We start from the raw sequence: 26596 nt of genomic DNA, 5'->3' as shown, positions 1-26596 counted from the left end.
ATCAGCGTTTTTTTTTTCTCTTCCACTCTGTATCGTACAGCATCCACTATGCTTCTGACGCACATAACACGCATGTGCTTCGCACGTTACATGGTTCAAAAAAGAACTACCCATTAAACATTAAGAACTACCCATTACACATTAAGAACTACCCATTACACATTAAGAACTACCCATGCTACCCATGTTAAGAGAGCAGCAACAAAAAATGTATTCAAATAAAATATGAATAAAGTTTGGCCTGTGACCGTATAGTGTACAAGTCTCTGCGTTTCAGTTAATCAATACAACATACCTGTAAAAATACAGCATGGGGCAAAATGGGCACACGGCAATCAGCGGTTTTTTTTTTTCTCTTCCACTCTGTACTGCAATCGCGAAAAAACATACAAATGCATTATTATACATCGCCAAATTTCACTCATACATTTCGACATTGTTTAGTGTTCTAATATCTCCTTGAGTTTATGTAAAAGATATTATTTTGAGCTTGATGCTAAAACGTTTAGCATTGCTAATGCCAGCGATAGCGAATAATGGGTCTTACTCGTACAGCATCCACTATGCTTCTGACGCACATGGGGAAAACCCCTAATACATGTGCTCTCGCGGATTGCAACACCATTTAATGCCCCAACTGCAACAGGTTCAAAGGGAACCAAAGATGATCAGAAAATGTAATCAAACAAAAATAACATACAGTAACTGAAAGAAAATGGGGACCTTTGTGAAGTTCATTTTAACATTTTTAACATTTTAACAACAAAATAATTTATCTCAGCTACACGTGCAGTTTAGCATATTCTGTATTTAATACTATGTCTTCTTTTCTTGTTTTAGGACTGATCCAAGGTGCCCAGTAGTGGTATGATGGTGGAACCACAAAGGGGTTTTTTCTGCCACCTAAACATATGATACATTACATATACCTAATAACCAATCCAACTCAGAACTCATACCAAGGCACATAATGTCATATGCTCTACATATAGTCCAACATATACAAATAAACTGACTTGTCAACAAGCCCCTGGCAATTATCTCAGATGTTACAGACTCCCAGAAGGCATCTATATTAACACAGCCATCATAGTCTTCTGGTGGATCCTCAATCTCGCTTACTGTAATACCAAAGAAGAATGTTTTTGTAGTTGCCTATGTAGAGGATCATATCAATGCAAAACAAATAAAGCACTTACCAGGCATACTGCCTTTTTATGAAGGTCCATGACAGTAACAGCTGGATAGTAGCCACATTTAATGCAGGAGTACATGTAGTCGTGCTCTGTTAAGGCTTCAAAGTGCATATATGCGTGGAGAATTCTCTCTTTGCTGGGAAATTTCTTTTGTGTGGTTGCCTCCAAAACTTCAACAGCATGATGGGTCTACATGGCATATATAAATTAGAAAGATAGCAATTCAAATAAAAATAACTAACGTATAGAGGGCGGGGGTATGACGCAACCGCAAGTATAAGAAAGGTTTATTCAATGAGACAGGTAACAGATACACAAAGAAAAAAACATGACAAGGAGGTAAGTTAACTATGGAGAACAAGCGACAGACCTATAAATGTAGAAACATAACGTTCAAGTCGTGTCTGCGCAGGACAGAACTACAGCACTAAAACTCAAACCAACAGGTAGAAACATGGAACCCAATAGCTAGATACATGACTAAACGAAGACCATACTTAGAAGCATGACACATTAACAAGAACATGAGCAGACACCTTGAGACGGGATGGGAACGATAAACGGACACTGAACATACATGAATGCATACATATGAAAAGGAAGGAAACACGCTAATGCAAACTAAACATACAAGGAAAACTAAATGACGGGGAGTTGAGAAAGAAGGAGCAACTAGAAAATCAACCAAAGAGAAACAAGAACCAAAACAGGGAAGACTAACCAGAACAAACCCTAGAACGAGGAGACGGCACAGGCCACAGACAGACGAGAGGATAACACACGGGAGCCAGGGACCACAGCAAACACAATGACCGACACGGGAATGAAACACCAGGGGGTTTATATACACAGAAACAAGCCGGTGAAACGAGACTCAGGTGTATGTGACTAACATATTCAGACAGACAGAGGGAGGAACGGGAGCGGGGAGCTAGGCGGGACCAGGGAGGAGGGAGGGGCTGGACGTGACAATAACTATCAATTATAACAAGACTTCCTCAAACCTGAAGTGAATGGCGCAGGACGAGGCACATGTGCAATGAAATAAGCAAATGGTCATTAAAATTGTGAATACCGTCAATCCACTCCTGATACCGAATACTTAGTCCACAATTGCTGCACATTTTGCAGTATGTAGAAATGCCTGAACAATTAAAGAAAAATTTGATCATTTATAATAAAATGTGGAAATATAAAACTGTTCCTGGTTAATTTTAGAAACATCTTCATTTAATTCTGATGCAAGCTTACCTTCAACAATGTCAGTATATGTTACCAACTTTGCTTTGTCTGTAATCAACTTAGGTTCACTTAAAGCCACAATGCCTGTACATTCTGGGCATGTAGTTTCCTTAGGAATTAAGTGTTTTGGAAAGTCTTCAACTGTCTTTGATCCAGTAGTCAATTTCTGGGGCAGAAGTGGTGGTATTGTTTTGTTTTTTAACAAGTAACTGACCATCCGCTTCAGACCTTCATCATTGGGAGGATATTCAAATCCACTGTCACGTGGTGCTGCATCTTCAACTGTGTGCGGCAGACACTCTCCATTTGTGTGTTCTTCCGTGGACTCTGAAGACTCAAACATTTTCCTGTCTGTCTGGAACAGGTGCCACTTTGAAATATTTTTGTGTATACATGATCTTCTTGCTTTTACACAAGGACAATGCCAAGTGTTTTGGCGCGAGTCATAGGCAGCTATAACTCTCCCAAGTCTGGTGTAGTATGAAAGTTTAGGCTCAAACACAGAAATGTATTTCTTTGTTGATGGGCTTCCTACAGTTACTTCAGCTGTAAAAGGTACACCAGCAGCACTAACTTCTTTTCTGTTGATGCAGGCTGTCTTGGTTTGCTCCCCAAAGATTTTAGCATAACCCATATGAGTCAAGACATTTTCTTCTAGAGTTACTGAATTTGTTTCTGACCAAGGAGAGAACTGCAGTGATTTTAAATGGACACATTCAAAGTGAACAAACCAACTCCGTGCAGCAAATTCTATGTTGGTATTGCATTCATCTATTTCACAGACAACTTTTGAACTTGGACCTGCTATTTTCTTCTGTACATGGATGGGGCAGCATGGTGTGTGAAATGATTTTTGTACAGCAAATATCCCATTGAGTGGATCGATGCACTGGGATGACAGGTGGCGGGTATCTGTGATTTCTGTGATCTTTAGTGAGTGCCTTCTGTTGATGTGGATATTCCATTTTTTTTTGTTTAGTCTAAGGCCACAGTGCATTGAACTTTTGTTTATACACAAACACGCCTTGCTGGTAAACGTGTTTCTGTGATGGAAGATATCTGTAAAGAGGCTGGATCTGCAGCTGAGGCTATCTCAGTGCCACATGCTGGATCTGTGATGGAGGTTGGAGCTGCAGGTGAGGATGGATCTGTGATGGAGGTTGGAGCTGCAGGTGAGGATGGATCTGTGATGGAGGTTGGAGCTGCAGGTGAGGGTAGATCTGTGACAGTGGTGATAGATGTACAAGCTGCAGGTACTGGCAGTCTTGCAGATTGCCTTCTGCACGCTGTTAAATGTTGAATTATTTGAACTTTTCTTATTATTGTTGCCATGCAGTAACAGCAATGAAAATGTGATTGGTCTCTACATTTCAAATTGCACTTGATGACAGTGAATTCTAGAAGTAAAATAAGAAAAAAACAACAGATACATATTTACAAAATGAATTGCTATTACTAATAAAATGGCACACACAATGGCACTGGACATCATAATATAATAACAGTGGATAAACACAGTACATTTTCATCCAAATCAAGTTTAACAGCTCAACAATATTCGAAAATCGACATTTAACAACAGTGATAATAACATACATACCTTCATGATCCACTGCTAGTCTTATGTGATTGGTCACGTGGTTTTGTACATGATGAAGATCGTTCGGACGGTACACTTCAGGTGTGCAGAATGGACAGTGGTATTTACTGCATGTAGTGCACTGCACAACTGAAGGCATCTGTTCTTTTGTCAAAACCGTGATATGCATCTATAGATGGATGGAAAATATCAATAGCATTATATTAGTTGTTGTGAAGTATTTCCAGTGAACTGGAGGATCATGAGGATCATGGCCGTTACATGCACGCACTACTGAATAACAATCCCCCTCGACGTGTCCATGCGGTACTGAACAGCACAACCATTACACATTATAACTACAGCAAACGCGAATTAATTTAACAGATTATGTCCAATATGAAGAACACAACATACATAAGTATTTAATACATCTGTATTCTGTTTAGCTAACCGCTCGTCTTTTAACATCAGTTTTTACCGTCACTTACTTAGACACCTAGATTAGATAAACTTAACAGTGGTTGTTCGTGCAAACAGAAACAATCAGATTTAGAATAATCACTAAAGGAAACTAGCTACTAACATTAGCAAGATGAAAATTGGTTTATTTCGAACTTACTTTCACATTCGTGATTGTTCATGGCAAGTAGCGCAATTACTTCAGACCAATGAAAACACGACGGAGGGAGGAGTTGGATTAGATCCAGCTCCGTCCCCTGGACCGACCAAAAGAAACTGGACGGTGGGAGGAGTTGGATCCAAGATCCAGCTCCACCCCTTGGACTTTTGCTTCTGCAGCGACGGGTATCTCAGTTTTTTAGCAGTAAGTAAACTATAGGAAATCAATTGTTGCTGAGCTGAGGAGAGCTTCAGTAATACTTCTGATGTACCAAATATGATAAGAACAGGGTCTGGCTCCAGGTGTACCTTCAACATATCAGATAAGGCTGAAAAAATGTCAGCCCAGAACTTATGAATCTTAGGACAGAGTACATAGCTATGAGAGAGAGTAGTCTCAGTTGACTTGCACTTATCACATAAAGGAGATATATCTGAAAACACTTTATGCAGCCTTACTTTTGAGTAATGTAATCTCTGACCTGAAGATATTTTAAAAAATGATTTCCAGGTATACTGTACTTCTCCTACAGCTGCTGAAATGAGGCAAAAGTCCCAGACACATACAGGTCTCCAATCTTTCGTAATCCCTGTTTTTCCCAAATAGCAAACGAGCCATCCAGAGTAGATGGAATGAAGGAAGGGTTTGACGCAACCGGAAGCAAGAAAGACATTTTCCTAAAACTAAAGTGGCTTCTTAATTGATTCCAAATGCGAGTTGTATCATAAATAATAGAATTTCTTTTACTTAAAGAATGATTATGAGCTGTAGGAGATAAAATGACAGCATCTATTGCATAGGGCAAACAATTCTCTCTTTCCATTTTCAACCAATTAGCGCACACTGATGGATTCTCAATATGTTGGACAATATTTCTCACATTGGCTGCCCAATAGTAATGTATGAAATTTGGTAAGGCCAATCCTTCTGATTTGGATTTGCAAAGATGATACTTACTAATCCTACACACTTTGTAATCCCACACGAAAGAAATTATAATGGAATCCAATAAAAAAAAAAGATTTTGTTAAGAACAGTGGGATATTCTGCAAAAGATACAATAATTGTGAAAGAAAGACCATCTTTGTAACACTGCTCGCGCAGCAGAGCGAGAGGACGGACACAATTGCTGAGAAGAGCGAGATTTATTCAAGGGAATACCATACTCATCGTCACTAAGCCAGTCCGGGTTCATAATGGGAGGGCAGTCCGAAAACGGGGCGTGGTAACAAACGAGGAATCACAGAGACAAACGATCAGGGTGGGATAAACAGGCAAGGAACACAGACACAAGGGAACCCTGAGCGACAGCTAAGGGAGGGGGCGAGGCCTTACGTGACATTACCCTCCCTCAAAGCGTGCCACTCTGGGGCACACAAGGGCAGACGGGACAGGAACCAGACTAGGACAGGGAACCATGGGGCAGGACGAGAGACAGCGGACACGGGGCAGGACACTACAGGACAGACCGGAGGGACAGGACCAGACAAAACAGGATGAGGGACCTGGGGCATGGCAGGGACCGGAGACAGGGTGACTAGCCAAGAGCTGGGCAGGGATTGGGCAGGACAGGGGACACAAGGAGACCGGACAGGGTTGGGACGAGGCACAGGAGCAGGACAGGACAGGACAGGACTGGGAACAGACACGGGAGTGGGGCTAGGGGACAGGGCAGAGGTAAACACTGAGGCAAAGACACTATCGACAACGGAGACAGGCACAGGCACAAAGTGGGTGATGACTTGGGGAACAGACACGGGGACCAGTGTTAATTTCGTTGACGAATAATTTTCGTCATAGTTTTCGTCAACGAACCTTTTTTCACGACGAAAACGAGACGAAACTAAATAAAAAACTATGCGAAGGGATAAAAACGATGACGAAATTAATGGACATTTTCGTCAACGAGTAAAAACGAGACGAAAATATTGGCCAGCGACGACATCTAATCAGACCTGATTTAGTTTAGTGAAAGGTAGGGATAAGTTAAGAAGAGATCCAGCTGTAACTACTTTAGCGTACACGGATAGGCGGGACAAACCGGGTAACCGTCCAATCAGAACTAACGTCTTCACGTCGCACAGAACCCGGGAAGACCATACCAGCCTGTGAACTGTGGCCACTCATGAAATTCAACTCGATGTTAACTCGACAATGTCAGCAGGGAGAAAGATGAGCGGCGATATATGGACACATTTCTCCTTTGACTTTGAGAAAAAGAATACGGTGTGTAAACCATGTGTGACAATGATGTCGGGAAAAATACGACAAATGAAACGATATCAGCGGTCTATGACATTGTTGTTTTTACGGCACCCAGTTTTATATACAATGTAATATGCATTGTTCATAAACTACATATGCTTTTCAGGTAGATCGGACCTACTGGTCATCAATGGTTTATTATTGTTATGCTCAATAACTATAAGTTCAGGTCAAAAAAGTTGTTTGGAAATTTGTTTTTGTATATATTGCAAATACAAACAATAATATTCTGTAACTGGTTAATAAATGTTTCATTTTGTGCAAGAGTATATAATGACTATTACACTATATATATTTTAGTCAACTAAGTTCTTTGAATAATTAGTCGACTAAATTCTAATGATAATTAGTCGACAAAAATTAGACTAAGACTAAAACAAATCCAAAGACTAAATTATGACTAAAACTAAATGACATTTTAGTCAAAAGACTAAGACTAAAACTAAATCAAAAATTGCTGTCAAAATTAACACTGACGGGGACAGGGACCTGGAGGAACCGACCAGACACAGACACAGGGACGGGCACAAGGACACGAACAGGCACACACACTGGAACCGGGACCAACACAAAACCAGGGATAGAACACGGGAGCAAGGGGAACATGAGCGACGAGACAGGGGCACAGGGCGGAGCAGGGAGCACATTTAGTCCATGACCCATAGAGGGCAGCACAGTCTCTGGGGTTACAGGCGGGGCCCGTTGGCGGGCAGCGGGAACAGGCGGGGCCCATTGGCAGGCAGCAGAAACAGGCGGGGCCCATTGGCAGGCAGCGGAAACAGGCGGGGCCCGTTGGCGGGCAGCGGGAACAGGCGGGGCCCACTGGCGGTTCCTCTCCAGGGTCGCGGGGACAGGAACCGGTGTGGACGACCTCCCACGGGTCGCGGGGACAGGAACCGGCGTGGACAAGACGCCCTTGGCGGGCGGAGCCACCGGGCTGACGTCCTCGGGGGCGGGACCACCGGGCTGACGTCACCGGGGGGCAGAACCACCGGGCTGACGTCACCGGGGGGCGGGACCACCGGGCTGACGTCAACGGGGGGGCGGGACCGCCATACTGATGTCACCGGGGGGGCGGGACCACCATGCTGACGTCGTCACGGGTCACAGCCGGCCACTCTTTGGATGAGTGGCTAGTACTCCCCCCCAAAAAATTCTTTGGGAGCCTACGGGGAGTGGCTTCCGGGATCAGCAGAGGGAGGTCTCCTTCAGGGAAGGCGACTTCTTCAGGCGCTGTGGCGGCGGGGCTCTGAATCGGGGGCGTGGTCCTCCTTCTTCGCCGGTGTGGTCTGCGCCTGGAAGAACATACAGACACAACTGCTTCTTGGTGGCTTTCATGGTGACTCCGCCTCATCGGAGGTATCGGGAGCTCACAATGACTTTTGAAAGCCAACCGAGAGCCAAGCCAACGCTCGTCTGCACATTCATTCCGTCTGCCCGAATCTCGCGCTATAGAATGCTCCTCCCTGCAGCGTGTATCGAGTCAGGCAGACACGTAGCGCTTATCAGGGAGCTCGTCGCTAAAGCCAGAAACCGAAAGTGATTTCACTTTGTTTGTACAGCGACGAGACACCCCTGTACACACAGTGCAAGGGGAATTCCTGTCTCTGGTTCGTTCGCGCTGTAATACCGGAGAGTCGAACCGAATTAAACCAGCCAACATCTCATTACAGCGATTGAACTTACCAGATTCTCGCTCTCTCGCTGTGTCCTTGTTAGGTCGGTTGTTATGTAACGCTGCTCGCGCAGCGGAGCGAGAGGACGGACACAATTGCTGAGAAGAGCGAGATTTATTCAAGGGAATACCATACTCATCGTCACTAAGCCAGTCCGGGTTCATAATGGGAGGGCAGTCCGAAAAGCAAGCGAACACAGGCATAACAAAACAGAAACACGAGAACAAGCAAAGAATAAAAAAACTGGGAAACAGACTACGGGCAATAGAACAATGAAACAATGAAACATCCAAACATCCAAAACATCCGACGACGGACAAGGGACACTCAGGGACTATATATACAGACCTCTAAACAGGGAACAGGTGAGGGCAATGACACGGGGTCATGGTAACAAACGAGGAATCACGGAGACAAACGAGCAGGGCGGGATAAACCGGCAAGGAACACAGACACAAGGGAACCCGGAGCGACAGCTAAGGGAGGGGGCGAGGCCATACATGACAATCTTAATAGCATTGACCTTACCCAGTAAGGAAATTGGCAAAGTCTTCCAAAATTTTATATTATTTCTTAGCTTAATCAGCAAGGGGTTGAAGTTTGCTTCAAACAAATAAGTGTATGACCTTGATACCTCAATACCTAAGTAAATTTGTCAATAGAAGTTTTAAAGGGGAATGAATGGGGCCAGGATGTATCCTTAACATAAATCGGCATTCATTCACTTTTGCCCCAATTTATCCTGTATCCAGAAAAAGTCCCAAAATAATTAATCAAGGTTAAAATGTTTGAAATACTAATTTTGGGATCTGAAATGAATAAAAGAATGTCATCAGCATATAGGGAGATTTTATTTATTAAACCTCTGATCAAAAAACCAAATCTTGATCCGACTGTCCTATCTAATTATAGACCCATTTTGAACACATCATTTATATCTAAGATCATAGAAAAAGCTGTTGCCCAGCAATTATGCCTATATCTGCATAGGAATCACATATTTGAAAAGTTCCAATCTGGCTTTAGGCCCCATCACAGTACTGAAACAGCATTAGTCAAAGTAACAAATGATCTCCTCCTTGCTTCAGATCAAGGCTATGTATCACTGTTAGTGCTTCTCGATCTTAGTGCAGCTTTTGACACAATTGATCATAGGATCTTGCTAAAGTGGTTAGAATGCTGGGTTGGAGTCTCAGGCACAGCCCTTTCATGGTTTTAATCTTACTTGTCAAATCGCCATCAGTTTGTAGGGCTCAATAATATTCCATCCAAACGTACAATAGTTAAATATGGGGTCCCGCAAGGCTCCATCTTAGGACCACTATTATTTACATTATATATGCTACCATTGGGCACAGTTATAAACAAACATGGTGTCAATTTTCACTGCTATGCAGATGACACTCAACTTTACATATCAGCCAAACCTGATGACAAACTCAGTTTAGGAAAAATTGAGGAGTAAGAGATATTAAATGCTGGATGTCTCTAAACTTCCTCCAACTAAATGAGGACAAAGCAAAAGTTCTCCTTGTGGGCCCTAAGGCCGCAAGACAAAAAATTCCAAAAAATTCTTAATCTTGCAGACTATCCCATTACAGCTGGAACAGTAGCCAAAAACCTAGACGTCATATTTGACTCCGACCTATCATTTGATAAATACATAGATAATATTACTAGGATAGCTTTTCTACATCTCCGCAACATTGCCAAATTAAAAAACGCATTATCACAGGATGATGCAGAAACAATGGTGCACGCCTTTGTTAGCTCTAGATTAGACTACTGCAATTCACTACTGTCAGGATGTTCAAATAGGAATCTAAATAAACTTCAAATAGTTCAAAATGCCGCAGCCAGAGTTCTGACCAGAACTAGAAAATTTCAGCATATTAGACCAGTCCTATCAGCCCTGCATTGGCTCCCAGTTAAATTCCGTATTGATTTTAAAATTCTATTATTAACATATAAAGCACTGCACGGGCTTGCTCCTGAATACCTCCAGGAACTTATTTCCTACTATGAACCCCGTCAACTAAGATCACAGGGTGCTGGTCTTTTATTAGTTCCACAAATTAATAAGGTAACAGCAGGGGGAAGAGCCTTTTCTTGTAAGGCCCCCCAGCTTTGAAACAACCTTCCAAAATGCGTACGGGACTCTGACACAGTCACAATCTTTAAGTCTAGGTTGAAAACCCACCTATTTGGTTTAGCATTTGATAATTAACATCCCCCCTTAGATCATGGGTTAAAGCAAGAAATTTTCATTTGACTGAAAATTTTTCCTGGCAAAAGACAATGCTAGCAATTACTGAAAATGTGGTGTAGTTGGGACACGACCTCTTTTGCCTAATTCTACACAATAAACACATTTATAAAGTATATTTATCTAAACAGCCTGTGTAAGGAGAGAAGAGAGAATCTATGAAGTGACAAAATGCAACACCTGAGCAATAAATGTACATAAATCTGGGGGTCCTCTTCAGAAAACTATTTAAAGATCAAGTCAAATTTAGTGAATCCTGGTGAGTTTTAAAAGGTATGAAGCTCTCTTGTTTTTATCAAATTCACTATTCACAAAAACATAAGCCGTAAGATTACCTGCTTTAAGTAGGTATGTTACAAAAAAATTACACTGGATAGAGCTTTTAAATACAAACAGAACAAAACCATCCATGTTAAGCCTGGTTTAAGCCATTATATTTGACCGAAATTTTCGGGCGCCGAAAATGACGTAATCGCGCTGGCTCCACCCGTGCGCGAGAGCCTCGCGTGCTGGTGATTCGCAAGGTCGTGCACCTCTCGAATTTTGTAACTTCGCACGCGCCGCGCCTCAGCACAATGAACAAAGTCATGTTTGCAGGGTTCATACACCTTTATAAGGTGGAATTAAAGCACTTGCACGTCACTTTCAAGGTCCATTTCAACACGTTTTCAATGTTACATTTAATTAAGTTAAATATTTATACATATACTCGAAATGATTCGAAATAATTCGCTTTTTATCACATTTTTTAATGGTTGTTTATTTTCAAAACACCCAATCTTAATGTCTTCACGTTCTCTCATGTTTCCTGGAATTACAAGAGGCTCGTATTTGTTAACGTAATGCAAGAAAACTGTTCAGTCAGACAGATATTTGTTGTGAAACGAAGTAGTTACAATTTCAACATTTTAAAGTACTTTAGCCTAAATTCCAGCACTTTTCAAACCTGGAACACATAGCAACATTAAAATTCTCCTGTTTTTGAGCGGTGTTTCTTTATACTACCACATATCGTTTCGGACAAGACTGCAAAAAGAATGTGACGCGTCAACTAGCCTCCGCCGTTCGCGCAAGTTTGCACGAGGTGTACAGAGTCGCGTGCTACGGTCACGTCAGGCAGGAGGGAGGTCACTTTTCTACATAATGTCCGTAAATCTGAAGGCGGAATGACCCGCAAGTCAATCAAATGACACCGCCGTCATCCATCCAGCGCTGATGAGCGCCAGTGAGAATCATATTTCGGCCACAAAAGATAGCACGCACGCGCGTGTGGTTTATTATGATTTGACGGATTTTTTCCCCAAAAAAATCAAATGACGGAAATCCGTCGTAGTGACGGAGAACTTTAACCCATGCCTTAGATAAAGGTCCAGATCCAGGGGTTCATAGACGAAGGGTTTTATGGTAGACTGGGGCGCTGGTGCTGTCGTCCTGTCACTGCTCGTGGTCACTCAAGTTTGTTGACAGTGCAGTGGATGGATGCCATTGTCTCAGAATGCCCCCAAGCCTATGTTACCTTCTGGTTCTGCCTTTTTAGCTAGGCTGTAATAGTTCAACTTAATGCCGGAGTTGCTGTCACACTCCAGAAATGTGTTTAATTTAATCTGTCCTGTATATGTCCTCATACAGAGCTAATTTTCCCTGTTTTATTTTCTCCACATGGCTGCCCGCCTGCTCGAGGAAAAATGAGATGAGGAGAGACAAGCGATTCATCCAGTGCCAGCCACCTACTGCCTGACCGGATAAGCCTACACCATGATGGACATTACTACTTTTCCTTTTCCTTTTCTTTATTTCTTTCTGTCTAAATTGTTGTTGTTGTCATGGTGACCGGTGTCGGCCAGAGGAGGATGGGTTCCCCCCCTGAGTCTTGGTTCCTCTCAAGGTTTCTTCCTCATGTCGCCCCTTGGCTTGCTCACTGGGGGCTAGGACTCGGCACTCGTAAAGCTGCTTTGTGACAACAACTGTTGTAAAAAGCGCTACATAAATAAAATCTGATTGATTGATATTTGACATGCTCCTAGTATCACAACCAAAAATAACCGGATGGGTCCGGATAGCCTGAGCTAAAGGTTCTATTCCTAAGGAAAACAGTAAAGGGGATAAGCAGCAGCCTTGCCTTGTACCCCTATGCAGCTTAAACTGTGGGGAAAGTGTTTTATTGGTCAAGATCCTTGCACAACGATTAGCATATACACTGTAAACCCAGATTTTGACTCGACTCAAAGAGATTGAGTTCATATTACTTAAATCGGTGTAATTTATTGACATTACTAGCTAATTCTGATTAAGGTGAACTTTTTCAAGTCTATTCTTATAGTAATTGTGTTTTTTAAGTCCAATCAATGTTTTTACTAAAAAATAACTGAGTTTGCTGTACTTAAACCTGTGTTATTTCTTTACATTAATTATGAATTCTGAGTAAACTGTACTTTTTAAAAAGCCTATTTTATTGCAATCATTGGTTTGAGCTCAGACAACTCAATATCATCAAGTTTTGCCTGTTACTAATAGTTATTAATGCAATGATGTCACGATCCGCCAAAAATCCAGTTAACGCCAGTTTTCTCCAACGAATGTCCCACAAAGTGTGCACAGTTTAGTGTATTGTTGTATGAATATAGAGCCCGGAGTCAGAACAATTGAACTTCATCAGAACAATTTGAAGCGTCTGCTTTGGGCACACTCCTGCTGCTTCCAGACAGTAACGTTCAGTTGAGACGGTCAAGCAGATAGACCAGGGATGGGCAACTTCCATGATAAAGAGGGCCAAAATTTTTTCAGCACTATCATTGAAGGGCCACATGACACCACGCACTTCAAATAATTGGATATGAAAGACACTACAAATTATTCTCAATAAGAACACATTTTAAATGAATTCAGATCTGTATGTTTATTGCACTAACATACATCTATTTTCTGCATATAAATGCATTAACATGTCCTTAATAAGCAACAAAGACAAAACATTTGCTTAATAAAAAAGTGCAAAAAGGAATTTGAACTCCTTCATATCAAAGAAGTAGCGTAGCGCGCTGTGGAGCGAGGAGCCGAACACAAACGCTGAGAAGAGCGAGATTTAATAAGGGGAATTCCATAGGCAAAGTCGTTTGTACAGGCACGGGTCAAAACGGGAGAGCCGTCCAAGTGGTCAACAGGACAGGCAGGAGTCGTAACAAGAGAGCCATTCACAACGGAGACGGAAAATACCAGAACAGCGATGACAGATAATCCACAAAACTGAACAAACCACAAATAACCAACAACGGGCGAAACACAGAGATACAAGTACACAGGACTAAACTAGACACAACTGAACACAATGACGACACGGGCGTGGCAGACAGAGGGAAGGTGGCGAGTGTAAAATGGAGACAAATTAAGTATTATATCGCGATCGATTCTTAGTGTTGACTTGTAACTCCCGCGGTGGCCCAACTCAAAAGTAGCCCAAAAAACCGCACCCTGCGACCTCAGAATTTTTACACGCGGCTGGACTTTCAAACAAGCCCAATTTGGCGTGAAAACCACAAACCTGGCAACTATGCAGCTAGGAGAGGGCCATCCCTGAGCTAGACACTGTTTAACAAACATTGTGGTAAGTTGACTAGCAGACTAGCTCAAATAATTATTTAGGTTTATTTTCTTGATTTAGCTTGGTTAATTTGCAGTTAGTCCCACTCTTGGCTGTTATGCCTCTTTTTTAAACTGTTTTCATTTAGTTAATGCCATGTAGCTATTGTGTTCATTTGGAGAGTTAGGCTATTAGTTATAGTTATTTTCAGAAGCTTTACACTGTTAGCTAACTGTCGTTTTCCTTAGCTCATCTAACTCTAGCTAGCTGAAGATGGAGTGGAAGTGTAAATATTGTGCTTCTGTTAGCGAGAAAAGGGCGCAGCTATTCAAACACTACTGTTTTACCCCAAATGGAGCTCTCATCAAGCAGAAGATGGATTTGACATTCGTTCTTAGACGGAATGAAGTTGTGAAGGACAAGCCTGCCATCAACCAGATATGTCAACGTTGGCCGGCTCTCTTTACTGAACAACAGGTAGGCCTATAGATTTGTCTCATATGCTGTATTCTATGGAACTCCTGTGGTGACATTAGATTTAAAAAAATTAAGGTGTGGCCACAAATCCATTATTGGTGTAATTTAGTTTATTGTTGAACTCATCAAAATGCACTCTGGGTTGTTAAATAAAAAGCTCATATCAGTATTTTTACATGTTTCAGGTGTGTCTGGAGTTCAGCAGGGTGGCTGGTAAGAGCCTGAGACTGGAGTTCTATGAGGCCCTTGACCATCACAGTCCTAGGCTCATGGAAATCTTCAAGGCAAAGAAGGTGCTCACAGGGCAGGTTTTGGCTCACCTGATGCAACAAACAAAGGTTAGTAGAACATGTGTAAATAAATGTACTGACAATGTGAGCTATCCTGTTTGCAGATGCTTTCTTTTCCTTGATATTTAGTAGCCTATATGTAATGGAGTTGCCTAAACTAACTCCTCAGTCCCATCAGAGTAATTAATTACCATCTATCACATTAGTTTGCCAGGTTTTGCTAGTTGATCTGTAGATGAGGTAGGCAAATAACTACCTGTATGCATAATGTCAAGAACACTGTGTGAGTTACCAGGTGGGGTCCAGTATGTGCTTGTAACACAGGGTAACACATGGACCCTGTGTTAAGTGTGTGATGTCCTCTCTGCTCTCTCTCAATCCACCAGGCTTCGGATGTGACACAAGCCAGATGCCTTGTTCTGAGGGGTCTTCCTATCATTCTCGGTGATGATCCATCTGCCTTCTTCAAGGCCTGCTTTGTATGCAACTTTGATTCTTCTCTACCTCCTCTCCTCCATCCCCCCCCCTCCTTGCTTCCCCATCCTCTACCTCCACTGTTCTCTCCCTACTATACGTATTATTTTAAGGTGTGCACATGTTAATAGTTTATTTATTATTAAAAAGAACTTCTCTGGAGGAGGCAAACTCCAAAACTGTGACCTGTGTTCACTCCAAATCAGTTGTGGAGGCCTCTCACACCTGTCCTGAGTGATTTTCTATAGCAGTCGCTGCAGTGGGCAGACACTGGACACGGCTGACATGGGCTTTGTACCTATTGAGGCTGTTTGTAGCACAATGTTGGTGTGCTGTGTCATGGTGATGTGATATCGTGCACTATTCTTTCTTGCAGGATGGTGAGGGGGGTTTGTACAGTGATGTTCCAGTGGGAATCCTCTGCCATGAACAGGAAAACATCACTCCACACACGCAGTCCCTTCACCACAATGCAACCTCAGTGGGAATCATCTTGGAGGGAAACATTGTGATGGCTGTTGAGAGCCTGCCCCAAGCCATGTACATTGTCTTTGGACTTACCTATGCACTTCATCTCAATTACCCAAAGTACATGAAGAACACTTTAGATTTTTTTCAGCAGATACTTCTGAACTTAGGTAAGACAGATCTGAAACCTAAACTTCAAACACTCAAGAATCAGCTTGCAATGTAAGATCCAGCTTTGTCTGTTTTTTTTCTTTTATTTTTGAAAAAAATATGTTCAATAAAATAAAAATTTGGATCAATGTAATGCTGCAGTTGTATGTATTTTACATGGCTCTGTTGATTGAAATACATATTTTGAGTTTCAGAAGCTAAAAAAATGAAGTTTGTTCTGTTAGAATACACCATTTAGTTGAATTAGTGATGTAGTAATGCTTACTAAACGAGCTGAGTTAAATAAATGGGTGGGGAATAGGGGTGGGAATTGTTTACTATCTCACGATTCGATTCGATTCCGATTTTGGGGGCCACGATTCGATTGAAAATCGATTTTCGATTCAAAACAATTTTTGATTCAAAAAACGATTGGATTTATAAAAATTTCTGCTTCAGTCTATAAAATCTACATGATCTACTACAGTCTGCTTTGCAAGACAGAATGACAAATACAGAAAATAAAGTGTCTTTCATTTTTAATTAACAAAAATAAAGTGCTTTGGTAAAATAAAATGCTTTTTGTTGTGTTACCAAAATTCTTTAGCTTCATTTTGCAAGCTCTCAGGGCTGGCTCGGATGCAGTTCCACCGGCGTAACCGTACACAGCCAGGTCCCTGCTTTCTCTGTGGTTGCTTGTTTAATGGTGTCTCGCCACTTCTAACTGTTATGCTTTCTCTTTACTTATTCGAGTATCTATCTCCTGCGTCGCTTCATGACTCATCTCAAGTTTTCCTAATCCTGTATTTCTTCCTATACGTTTTGCCTTTATTTTTGGGAAGGGTTTTATTTTGCTGCGCCATTTTTTGCCAGTTACTTCTGCTGGCATCCTTGGTTTCGTTTTTGTGTTGCATTTATCCGCGCTGTTTTTTAGTTACTGTCGTCCCGGTTGAGTGTTATTTTCCACGCGTTGTATTTTCTATTTACTCCGTGCCCTCATGGTTTTTGTTTCTATTCTTCTGCGCGTTGAGTCTTCCATGTTGTTTTGTTTGTTCGGTCTGGGTCGCTGTGCGCGTTTCCCTCTCGCTTATACATTTGACAAGTATCAAACGTCTTGCTCTTGCAAGCCGGCACTTGGGTCCACCCTTCTCTGTATTATTTCACTTGGGTCCACCCTTCTCTATATTATTTCACGCGGTGTGTACGTTCCCGTGCTCACCGCGTTACACAAGCCTTGCACACAAGCTACATTGTGTCCAGTTCGGTCTTCCCCGGCATTCGGTAAAAACCAAAATGAACCCATATTTTTGCCTTAAATGAAGACGGGACAGGTTGAATATCTCTTTCCTCCATTTGTTTTGAAACTTTTCCACACATGAGTGTGTCCCAGAATCTGCTGCGTAAAGTCTCGCTTAATTTTGTAATTATGTAACGCGAGACTTCACCACGACTTGGAATCGATTTTGGGACATTTAAAATCGATTCTAAATCGTAGTAAATGAGAATCGATTTTTGATATATGAATCGATTTTTTGGCACACCTCTAATGGGGAATGGTTGTATAAACTAAGTATCTTTAGTTACTGTAACTTGGTTATTAGTGCATTCAACTTAAATGTTCTATTCCATTCCATTAGGAGCTTCAAGTACATTGAATGTAGTCCAATTCACTTACTTAACTAATGCTTCATTACTTAAAAAATTTAAGGCAACGAGTTACCTCAGTTTTTTTAAGTAGAGTCTACTTATCTGGGTTTACAGTGTAGCAGCTTAATCCAAGATATAAATGAGTCTCCAAGATCAAACCTTTTCAAAACAGCAAACAGATAAGACCACTCAATTTGGTCAAATGCCTTCTCTGCATCAAGTGAGAGCACAGCCATATCTGAAACAGCAGCTCTAGTTGTGTATATAATATTAAAAAGGTGCCTAAGGTTATCTGAGGAATTACGGTGTGATATAAAACCTGTCTGATCAGGGTGTACTAATTGGGCCACCACCATACTCAATCTGTTTGCTAGAATTTTTGTAAGTATTTTCTGATCCGAGTTTAGCAATGCAATCGGTCGGTAGGACCCAGCATCTTCAGGATCTTTACCTTTTTTTAGGAATCCGTGTAATAATCGCCTCATCCATTGTGGGGGTAGACACCTGTTCTCACAGGCATGTTTATAAACCCTTTGCAGGTAAGGAGAAAGTAATGTATCAATTTTTTTGTACAATTCGTTGCAAATCCTATCAGGGCCTGAACTTCTACCACACCGTGTAGACATAATAGATTTTGAGATTTCCCCAACCGTGATCTCAGCACCAAGCTTATCTCACTCATCCTGATTTAATGTGGGTAGTGCACAGTCCTGTAAGTCCACTATCTTCTGGTCAGCATTGGATTTATTGGTATACAAGTGCTCATAAAATTGTTGAAACCTCCTATTTATGTCTGCTGCCTTAGTGAGAATAGCACCAGACTCTAATTTAACTGTGTGAATTGTCTGGTCTGATTCTGCTTTACGAAGTTGCCTTGCTAAAAGTTTCTGTGGTTTATCCCCAAATTCAAAACTTTTTTGTTTTAAATAAAGAAAGGACTTACTAATTCTCATCGACAGAATTTGATTAAGCTTGAATTTAAGTGCTGATATCTTTTTGTATTTTTCAATTGTGGGATTAGCTGCATTTTCCCTCTCTCTTTTATTTGATTTTCAAGTTCTGCTTGTTCTGCTTTGTCTCTTTTCCTCTGTGATGCCTGATAGGATATAATACCACCTCTTATGTACAGTTGTGATCAAATTTATTCAACCCCCAATGCTGCGAAGGGTTTTATGGAATTCAGTGCACATTTGTAATTGTGTTCATAATGAAATCTTACAAGGACTTGTTAAAGAACTAAATGCAACTAAGATAGCATCAATTTATTTTGTCATAAAGTATCAAATGGCCTTTTTGTGATTTCTTCATTGACACAATTATTCAACCCCTTTACGACTACCACTCCTAAGAACAGAGGTTCATTCCAGTGTTTTCCATCAGGTATTGAAAACATCTGTGGATGTCAACGAGCAGCAATCAAGCATGATAAGCACCAATTAGGCAGATTTAAAAGGACTGTGATACTCAGCTCCTTCTAGACATCTACTGGTGTGTTTCCAAGCATGGTGAAGGCAAGAGAATGGTCCCAGAAGACAAGAGAAGAGGTTATTGCTCTTCACAAGAATGGCAATGGCTATAAAAAGATTGCGAAGTTGTTAAATATTCCAAGAGACACTATCGGAAGTATCATTCACAAGTTCAAGTTAAAGGGCACAGTGGAAACGTTACCTGGTCGTGGCAGAAAGAAGATCCTGACCGCGACTGCTGTGCGCTACCTGAAGCGTAATGTGGAGAAAAATCCCCGCGTGACTGCTAAGGAACTGAAAAAAGACCTGTCAGATGTGGGCACTGAAGTTTCAGCTCAGACAATAAGGCGCGCACTGCATAACGAAGACCTCCATGCCAGAACGCCCAGACGCACCCCCTTGCTGACTCCAAAGAACAAGAAAAGTCGACTGCAGTATGCCAAAAGTCATGTGGACAAGCCACAAACTAAATTAGAACTGTTTGGGACAATGGACCAGCGCTATGTTTGGAGAAGGAAGAACCAGGCTTATGAACAAAAGAACACCTTGCCTACTTGCTTCACAGCATGGCGGGGGGTCAATTATGCTTTGGGGCTGTTTTGCTTCTAATGGTACAGGAAAGCTTCAACGTGTGCAGGGTACCATGAATTCCCTTCAGTACCAGGAGATCTTGGAGGAAAATGTGATGGAGTCAGTCACAAACCTGCGGCTTGGGAGACGTTGGACCTTCCAACAGGACAATGATCCGAAGCACACATCCAAGTCCACTAGAGCATGGTTGAACATGAAAGGCTGGAACATTCTAGAGTGGCCATCGCAATCACCAGACTTAAATCCAATTGAGAACCTCTGGTGGGACCTAAAGAAGGCAGTTGCAGTGCGCAAGCCTAAGAATGTGACTGAACTGGAGGCTTTTGCCCATGAAGAATGGGCTAAGATACCCATAGGTCGCTGCAAGACACTTGTGTCAAGCTATGCTTCACGCTTGAAAGCTGTCATAACTGGAAAAGGATGTTGTACTAAGTACTAAAAAATAATGTCACTAGGGGGTTGAATAAAACTGATAATGATGTGAGCACAGTAAAGACATTTGTGGTTATTCCATCATAAATATTATGTTATGTTTGTCTAATTTATAAGTGCCTCTTTGATATAATTGTAAATAAGATGACTGAAATGATCAAAATCAATGTCAAACTGGCCAAAACACTTTATTTCAGTGGGGGTTGAATAAATTTGATCACAACTGTATGCCTTAAATGTATCCCAAACTACAGATGCTGATATGTCAGGTTTGTCATTAGACTCAAAACATTTTTTTATTTCAAGCTCCTAATAAGAGCAAAAGGTGGCATCTGTCAGCAGTTGAGGATTAAGGCGCCAAATGTTTTGTGCTTTATCTACCTCTCCCAGTGTCAGGGAAAGGGTCACTGGACTATGATCAGATATGATAATATTATGATATTTAGCACCACAAACCAATGGCATGAGTTTGGCATCCAGAAGAAAATAGTCAATTCTTGTGTAAACGTTATGAACATGAGAGTGATTCCCCTGATTTTTTCAGGAAGGTGATTGACAAGATTCCTGATATTTCTAATTCAAATTCATAGTTTGGCCCATATGCATTCAGTAATGTTACAGGTATAGATTGCAAGTCTCCAGTAACAATAATATATCTACCTTCCTTATCCGCAATAGTAGAATGGTGTTTAAAAAGAACTCCTTTGCGAATTAAAATTGTGACACCTCTGGCTTTAGCTGAGAAAGAAGAGTGATATACCTGCCCAACCCAATTACATCAGAGCCACACATTAACATGCGATTCCAAAGTCGCAATTTCTCCCCTTAAAGAGTCAGTAACCTCTCTAAGCTTGGCATCAATTGTAGAGCAGATATCCGACTTCATTTTATTGAGGTCCGACTGCAGAAGTTCAATAGCTTGGAGGACTGGTCCGACTTCATTTTATTGAGGTCCGACTGCAGAAGTTCAATAGCTTGGAGGACTGGTTTATTAACCTGTTGATGCACATTTTCACCTGCACCAACGCTCTCTGGCAAGCCCGAGGACCCTTGTTGGCCTTCTTTGTCAGTGCACTCTTTCTTCCCGGCTCTTTTCGGGGACATTATTTGCAAGCGAAACACTTAAGCTCTTAAATAGTGTAGAATCACTTAACAGCTAGTTTATTCTGTCCATTTCGTCGTGTTATGCGTCGTGTTAAGTGAAATTTTAAGCGAAATTCGCGGGAGCTCCTCAAATTGCATCCTACTCCGCCATTGCCACCGTAAGTCCCCCCAAATTGTCATTATTTTTTAATAATTAATTGTCTTTCATATTTTTATTAGTCTTTTGTCATAGTTATAAAATAGTCATGTCTTGAATAATGTATATTTTCTGTTGCAGCCATCACCAACAACCAGCAACAACATTTATCGTATAGCTGGTTCCATTAGTCATCCTACAGAGTGGTAAAACAGTCCATATTATTATGATATATATTATAATATTACAAATGATACTGACAGCTTTAGTTAACAATATCTAGCTAGGTTAAGCTGTGCGTACACTGCGATTTTTGGCCCATTTTCAGCCGATTTTTCACTCGTGTGACTATTTTTGCGATCGAGCCGAGTTTCGGCTCAATCGCGTGTCATGCATCGTATAGTTTACACAGTTAAACGAGGAGCGATTCACACCTCACGACCAACTCCCGATCAGAAATCGTAGCGTCGCAAGAATATCAAACATGTTTGAAATTCCCCATCTTTCACTGAGCAAAATGAGTCCAACACCAATCCGATATTCACCGACTTAAACAAAAACAAGACAAGCTAATTCACAACAATTGATAAAATGTTGTTTACGTTTTTATTTCCAACCGCTCCCTGGAGAGGTGTGAGGTGACAATATATTTTGTTAATTACAAAACATTCTTATTGTTTCATGACACTATATCACTTCACATTCTATTTCTACTTGTAAGCTTAAAGTTGTTATTGGTACTGTTTGTTAACACGAGTATCATTTTCAGATATTCTGTTGTACTTGTTTGAATAAAAAATATTTATTCTTACCTTCAAATATTCATCTTGTAACACTTCATAAATTGCATGGCATGTGTCAGCGACTATGTCTGACATTGTGCGTTCTCCCATCGAGAATTGGAATGGTAAACTTCAAAAACTTTCACCTAAAAAATAACACACACATCCAATGATCAATAGTGGTAGTGTAGGAGTAGTTAATTGGTATTGATAAACCAGAGCCGAGGCCAGGCAGCAGACACACAGACTAAACCGACTGCGAGCTGCAAAGAGACGTCACCTAGGTCACACCAGATTGAACTGTGTCTGTTCCTTGAGTACCAAAAAAATGTTTCGCAAAGTTAGTAGACAAAATTTAATCAAGGTTAAATTTCAGCTACGCTCCCTCAGAGAGTAGTTTTATCCTGAAACTAGGACTGCTAAATATTAGATCCCTGTCATCTAAAGCGTTGCTTGTTAATGAAATAATTACCGATCATAATCTATGCATGCTTTGCTTGACGGAGACCTGGGCCCGACCAGACGACTATATGGCCCTAAACAAAGCTTCTCCCTCTGGCTATAGATATGTTCATCACCCCCATTCAAATGGTCGAGGAGGTGGTGTCCCCACAATATATGACTCCGATATAGGCATTTCTCAAAAATTTGGCTTCAATTCTCAAAGTTTAATTCTTTTGAACATCTCATCCTCACTGTATCAAATTTAACAACCAACAAAGCGTCGCAGTTGTTTGTTAATTACTATTTACCGCTCCCCTGGTTCATACAGTTCTTGCAGGAGTTTTCAGACTTCCTGTCTCATGTAGTGCTATCAACCGATAAGGTCATTATAGTTGGTGATTTTAACATCCATTTTGAAAATCTATGTGACTCTTAGTATAAATTTTCAAGCAATTCTTGATTCAATGGGTATCACTCAGAATGTGGTGGGTCCTACGCATAATTGTAGTCATACTTTAGACTTGGTCTTATCATTTGGTATTAACATATCCAGTTTAGCAATTCTTCCTGTAACGTATTGATCAGGGTGACAAGGATCCAAGTGTGGAGAATAGCTGCTGACAGTACCCCTCCCCTCCAACGAGTGGCTCCAGCCACAACAGATCGGCCAAACGGGCCGTGGCTAAGACGCCGGGGAGCAGGGAAGTTAGGATGAGCAGCGTGGAATTCAGCGACGAGAGTAGGATCCAACACATCCTGCGCAGAGACCCATGCCCGCTCCTCGGGACCATAGCCCTCCCACTCTATGAGATATTGAAGCACATCTTGACATCGACAGGATTCCAGGATGTCCTGAATGAGGTAAGCAGGGCGACCGTCAAGTTCCAGAGGCTCAGGTGGCTTGTTAAGTGGCATGGGAGCAGACATGGTACTATAAAACACAGGCTTAAGTAGTGAGACATGAAAAGTGGGATGAATGCGATATTGAGGAGGGAGCTGCAATTTATAGGCCACGGTATTTACACGGGACCTTGAAGGGCCCGATGTATTTAGGGCTAAGTTTCCTGTTGTTCCGTCACAAATTCAGGTTACGGGTGGACAACCACACTCTCTGACCTGGGTGGTAAACCAGAGTGGGCAGGCGTCGACGATCAGTGTGGAGCCTCCGAGTTTGTAATGCACAGCGTAGGTATACGTGGGCCCTCTCCCATGTTTGCGCGCTGTTCTTTAACCAGTCGTCTAACGCTGGGACGTCTGATAGAGTATTATCCCAGGGAAAGAAGGCCAGTTGATAGCCATATACCCATTGGAAGGGGGTCATTTTGGTGGAAGAATACATGAGTGAATTACGGGCATATTCAGCCCAGGGTAGGTATCTACTCCAGTCAGTTTGAGAGATGCAGCATTGTCTCAGAAATCTCCCTATTTCCTGATTCACCCGTTCTACCTCTCCATTAGACTGAGGGTGATACCCGGAGGTAAGGCTGACCGCGACCCTGAGTAGTTTACAGAATTACCTCCACAGCTGTGAGGTGAATTGGACTCTATGATCGGAGACAATATCTTCGGGTAATCCAAAGATGCGGAAAACGAAAGTGATAATGGCTTGGCCTGTTTCCATGACTGTGGGCAGCCCCGGAAAGGGAATCAAGCGACACATCTTCGAGAATCTATCAACTACTACTAAACGAACTGTATTCCCCTCTGACTTTGGCAGATCAGTAATGAAGTCCATAGCTATATGTGAACAGGGGTGGCGTGGAATTGAAAGCGGTAATAGTTTTCCTGTAGGGAGAGTTTGGGGGGTGCAACTCTTTATGCTACACACAAAAATATAATCTCACACATTGTTTTTTAGGGACTGCCACCAATACCGCCGTGATAGATGTACTGTGCGTGTAATTCCGGGGTGACCAGTACCTGCGGTATCGTGTGCGAGTTGTAGGAATCGTTCTCTTAGTGACACAGGAACGTACAGCTTTTCTTCGGGGCAGTCGTCAGGACTAGGATCATTTTACAGAGCTTCCTCTATTTCACCTTGCAGGTTCCAACAAACCGCAGCTAGGAAACAGGTGCGAGGCAGTACATACTCCGGTACTCTGTCAGTGGGATCCTTTTCATGAATGCGTGAGAGGGCATCAGCTTTTGTGTTCTTCGAACCAGGCTGGTAGGAAACAGAGAAACGAAATCGGGAGAACAACAACCCCCATCTGGCCTGACGGTTATTCAGACGCTTGCCCTTATTCAGATATTCCAGATTCTTATGCTCTGTGTAAACAACAAAGGGATGTTCAGCCCCCTCTAACCAGTGTCTCCACTGTTCTAGAGCAAGTTTTATCGCTTGTAGTTCACGGTTACCGACATCATAATTTTGCTCTGCCGGTTGCAATTTCTTGGAGTAAAACGCACAGGGGACCAATTTAGGGTGGTTTCCTTGGCGCTGCGAGAGAATCGCCCCCATGCCCACCTCCGAGGCATTGACCTCAACTATAAAAGGGACTTGGGGATCAGGTAGATGTAGAATGGGTGCCGAGGTGAATGCCTCCTTGAGCAACAAAAACGCCCAATCAGCTCCAGGTGCAGTTCAGCCGCAGATGCCCCGAAGGAGGTTAGTAAGTAGAGTGGCCAGTGAACCAAAACCCCTAATAAAGCGGCGATAAAAGTTGGCAAACCCCAGGAAACGCTGTAGTTCTTTTAGCGTTTGGGGCATGGGTCATTGCGTGACGGCCGACACATTGTTCAACGATATCTGCCCAGGGGATAAAGTGCAACCGAGGAAGGTCACAGACGCCCGATGAAACTCACATTTCTCAGCTTTGGCATAGAGGCGGTGCTGCCGCAGACGGGCCAGTACTGCAATGACGTGACGGACATGGTCTGTAACTGAGGTGGAATATATCAGGATGTCATCAAAATAGACAATGACAAACCTGCAGATAATTGTTTTATTGAAACAACAATCAGAGCAATCAAACTGGTGAGATACTCCATTCAGGGTGCGCTGTGCAGGAGTATTGCAAACGTAGTCAGGACAGTCCAGGGTCACGCCGGTGAGACAGAAGCCAGGAGGTACAGAGGGACTAGGCAGGGAACGAGGTCTAGGGGGAGATCAGAGGTCAGTACACAGAAAGGCAGTAACACGAAAGGAATGCTTGGTACGTGGCATGGCAACAATACTTCGCAACCCGGAAGAGAGAGGAGGAAGCTTAAGTAGTTGTGAAGGGGAGGGGCAATTAGTAGCAGGTGAACCGCATCTGCAGGGAAATCATGTGCTATTCCTGACACTTCCTCAGAGTTAGGCTGTTTCTGACCACAGCCTCATAACGTATGAGTTGTGTTTGACTGACGGTATTCATCGGCTACCCCGCTACCAAATTAAATGAACTATAACACCCAGTACCAAAGCCGCGCTCACTGATACTTTACCGGGTCTGACAAACACTGATCCACCTGTAGGTCCGGAAGGACTAATAGCGCCATGTAACAATGAGCACACGCGTAGTCTCAAACGAGCCGCGCGGATCCTGGAGCATAAATGGTGAAATTCAAAATTAGAAGTGTATAGACTATCATGGAAACCCGGCCTTATTGACAGGCAGCAGTTTGTTTCTATTGGAGGTTTTAAATCGGACACTTGTTCTGTTTTACATGAAGTCCCCCAGGGCTCAGTCCTTGGACCTTTGCTTTTCATTCTGTACCTGCTTCCTCTGGG

General features: G+C 42.2%; 2 protein-coding genes across 2 annotated transcripts; one reads left to right on the top strand and one right to left on the bottom strand.

Moving 5' to 3' along the window:
- Window positions 1–297: 297 nt before the first annotated feature.
- LOC143476705 (uncharacterized) lies at window positions 298–26310 on the bottom strand. The gene is made up of 7 exons (XM_076975024.1): window positions 25690–26310; window positions 22471–22586; window positions 4039–4207; window positions 2448–3835; window positions 2201–2340; window positions 1200–1385; window positions 298–368 (listed from the first exon to the last, which is right to left on the bottom strand). The coding sequence occupies exons 4-7, from the start codon at window positions 3433–3435 to the stop codon at window positions 336–338; spliced, it is 1347 nt and encodes a 448-aa protein (XP_076831139.1). The 5' UTR covers window positions 3436–3835; window positions 4039–4207; window positions 22471–22586; window positions 25690–26310; the 3' UTR covers window positions 298–335.
- On the top strand, window positions 14552–16358 carry LOC143475958 (uncharacterized). Its single transcript, XM_076973838.1, has 4 exons — window positions 14552–14900; window positions 15086–15238; window positions 15577–15669; window positions 16041–16358. The coding sequence occupies exons 1-4, from the start codon at window positions 14697–14699 to the stop codon at window positions 16356–16358; spliced, it is 768 nt and encodes a 255-aa protein (XP_076829953.1). The 5' UTR covers window positions 14552–14696.
- Window positions 26311–26596: the final 286 nt, after the last annotated feature.

The sequence above is a fragment of the Brachyhypopomus gauderio genome, chromosome 15, assembly GCF_052324685.1.
Source record: "Brachyhypopomus gauderio isolate BG-103 chromosome 15, BGAUD_0.2, whole genome shotgun sequence".
NCBI lineage: Eukaryota > Metazoa > Chordata > Actinopteri > Gymnotiformes > Hypopomidae > Brachyhypopomus > Brachyhypopomus gauderio.
The sequence above is the reverse complement of the archived record's forward strand: the minus strand, read 5'-3'. Positions and strand labels throughout refer to the sequence as shown.

Coding starts and splice junctions, on each gene's coding strand:
- LOC143475958 (XM_076973838.1), top strand. CDS start 14,697: ATGGAGTGGAAGTGTAAATATTGTGCTTCTGTTAGCGAGAAAAGGGCG. Junction 15,239..15,576: donor ACCTGATGCAACAAACAAAG/GTTAGTAGAACA, acceptor TCAATCCACCAG/GCTTCGGATGTGACACAAGC. Junction 15,670..16,040: donor CCTTCTTCAAGGCCTGCTTT/GTATGCAACTTT, acceptor TCTTTCTTGCAG/GATGGTGAGGGGGGTTTGTA.
- LOC143476705 (XM_076975024.1), bottom strand. CDS start 3,435: ATGCACTGTGGCCTTAGACTAAACAAAAAAAAATGGAATATCCACATC. Junction 2,341..2,447: donor ATATACTGACATTGTTGAAG/GTAAGCTTGCAT, acceptor TTAATTGTTCAG/GCATTTCTACATACTGCAAA. Junction 1,386..2,200: donor TCCTGCGCCATTCACTTCAG/GTTTGAGGAAGT, acceptor TATGCCATGTAG/ACCCATCATGCTGTTGAAGT.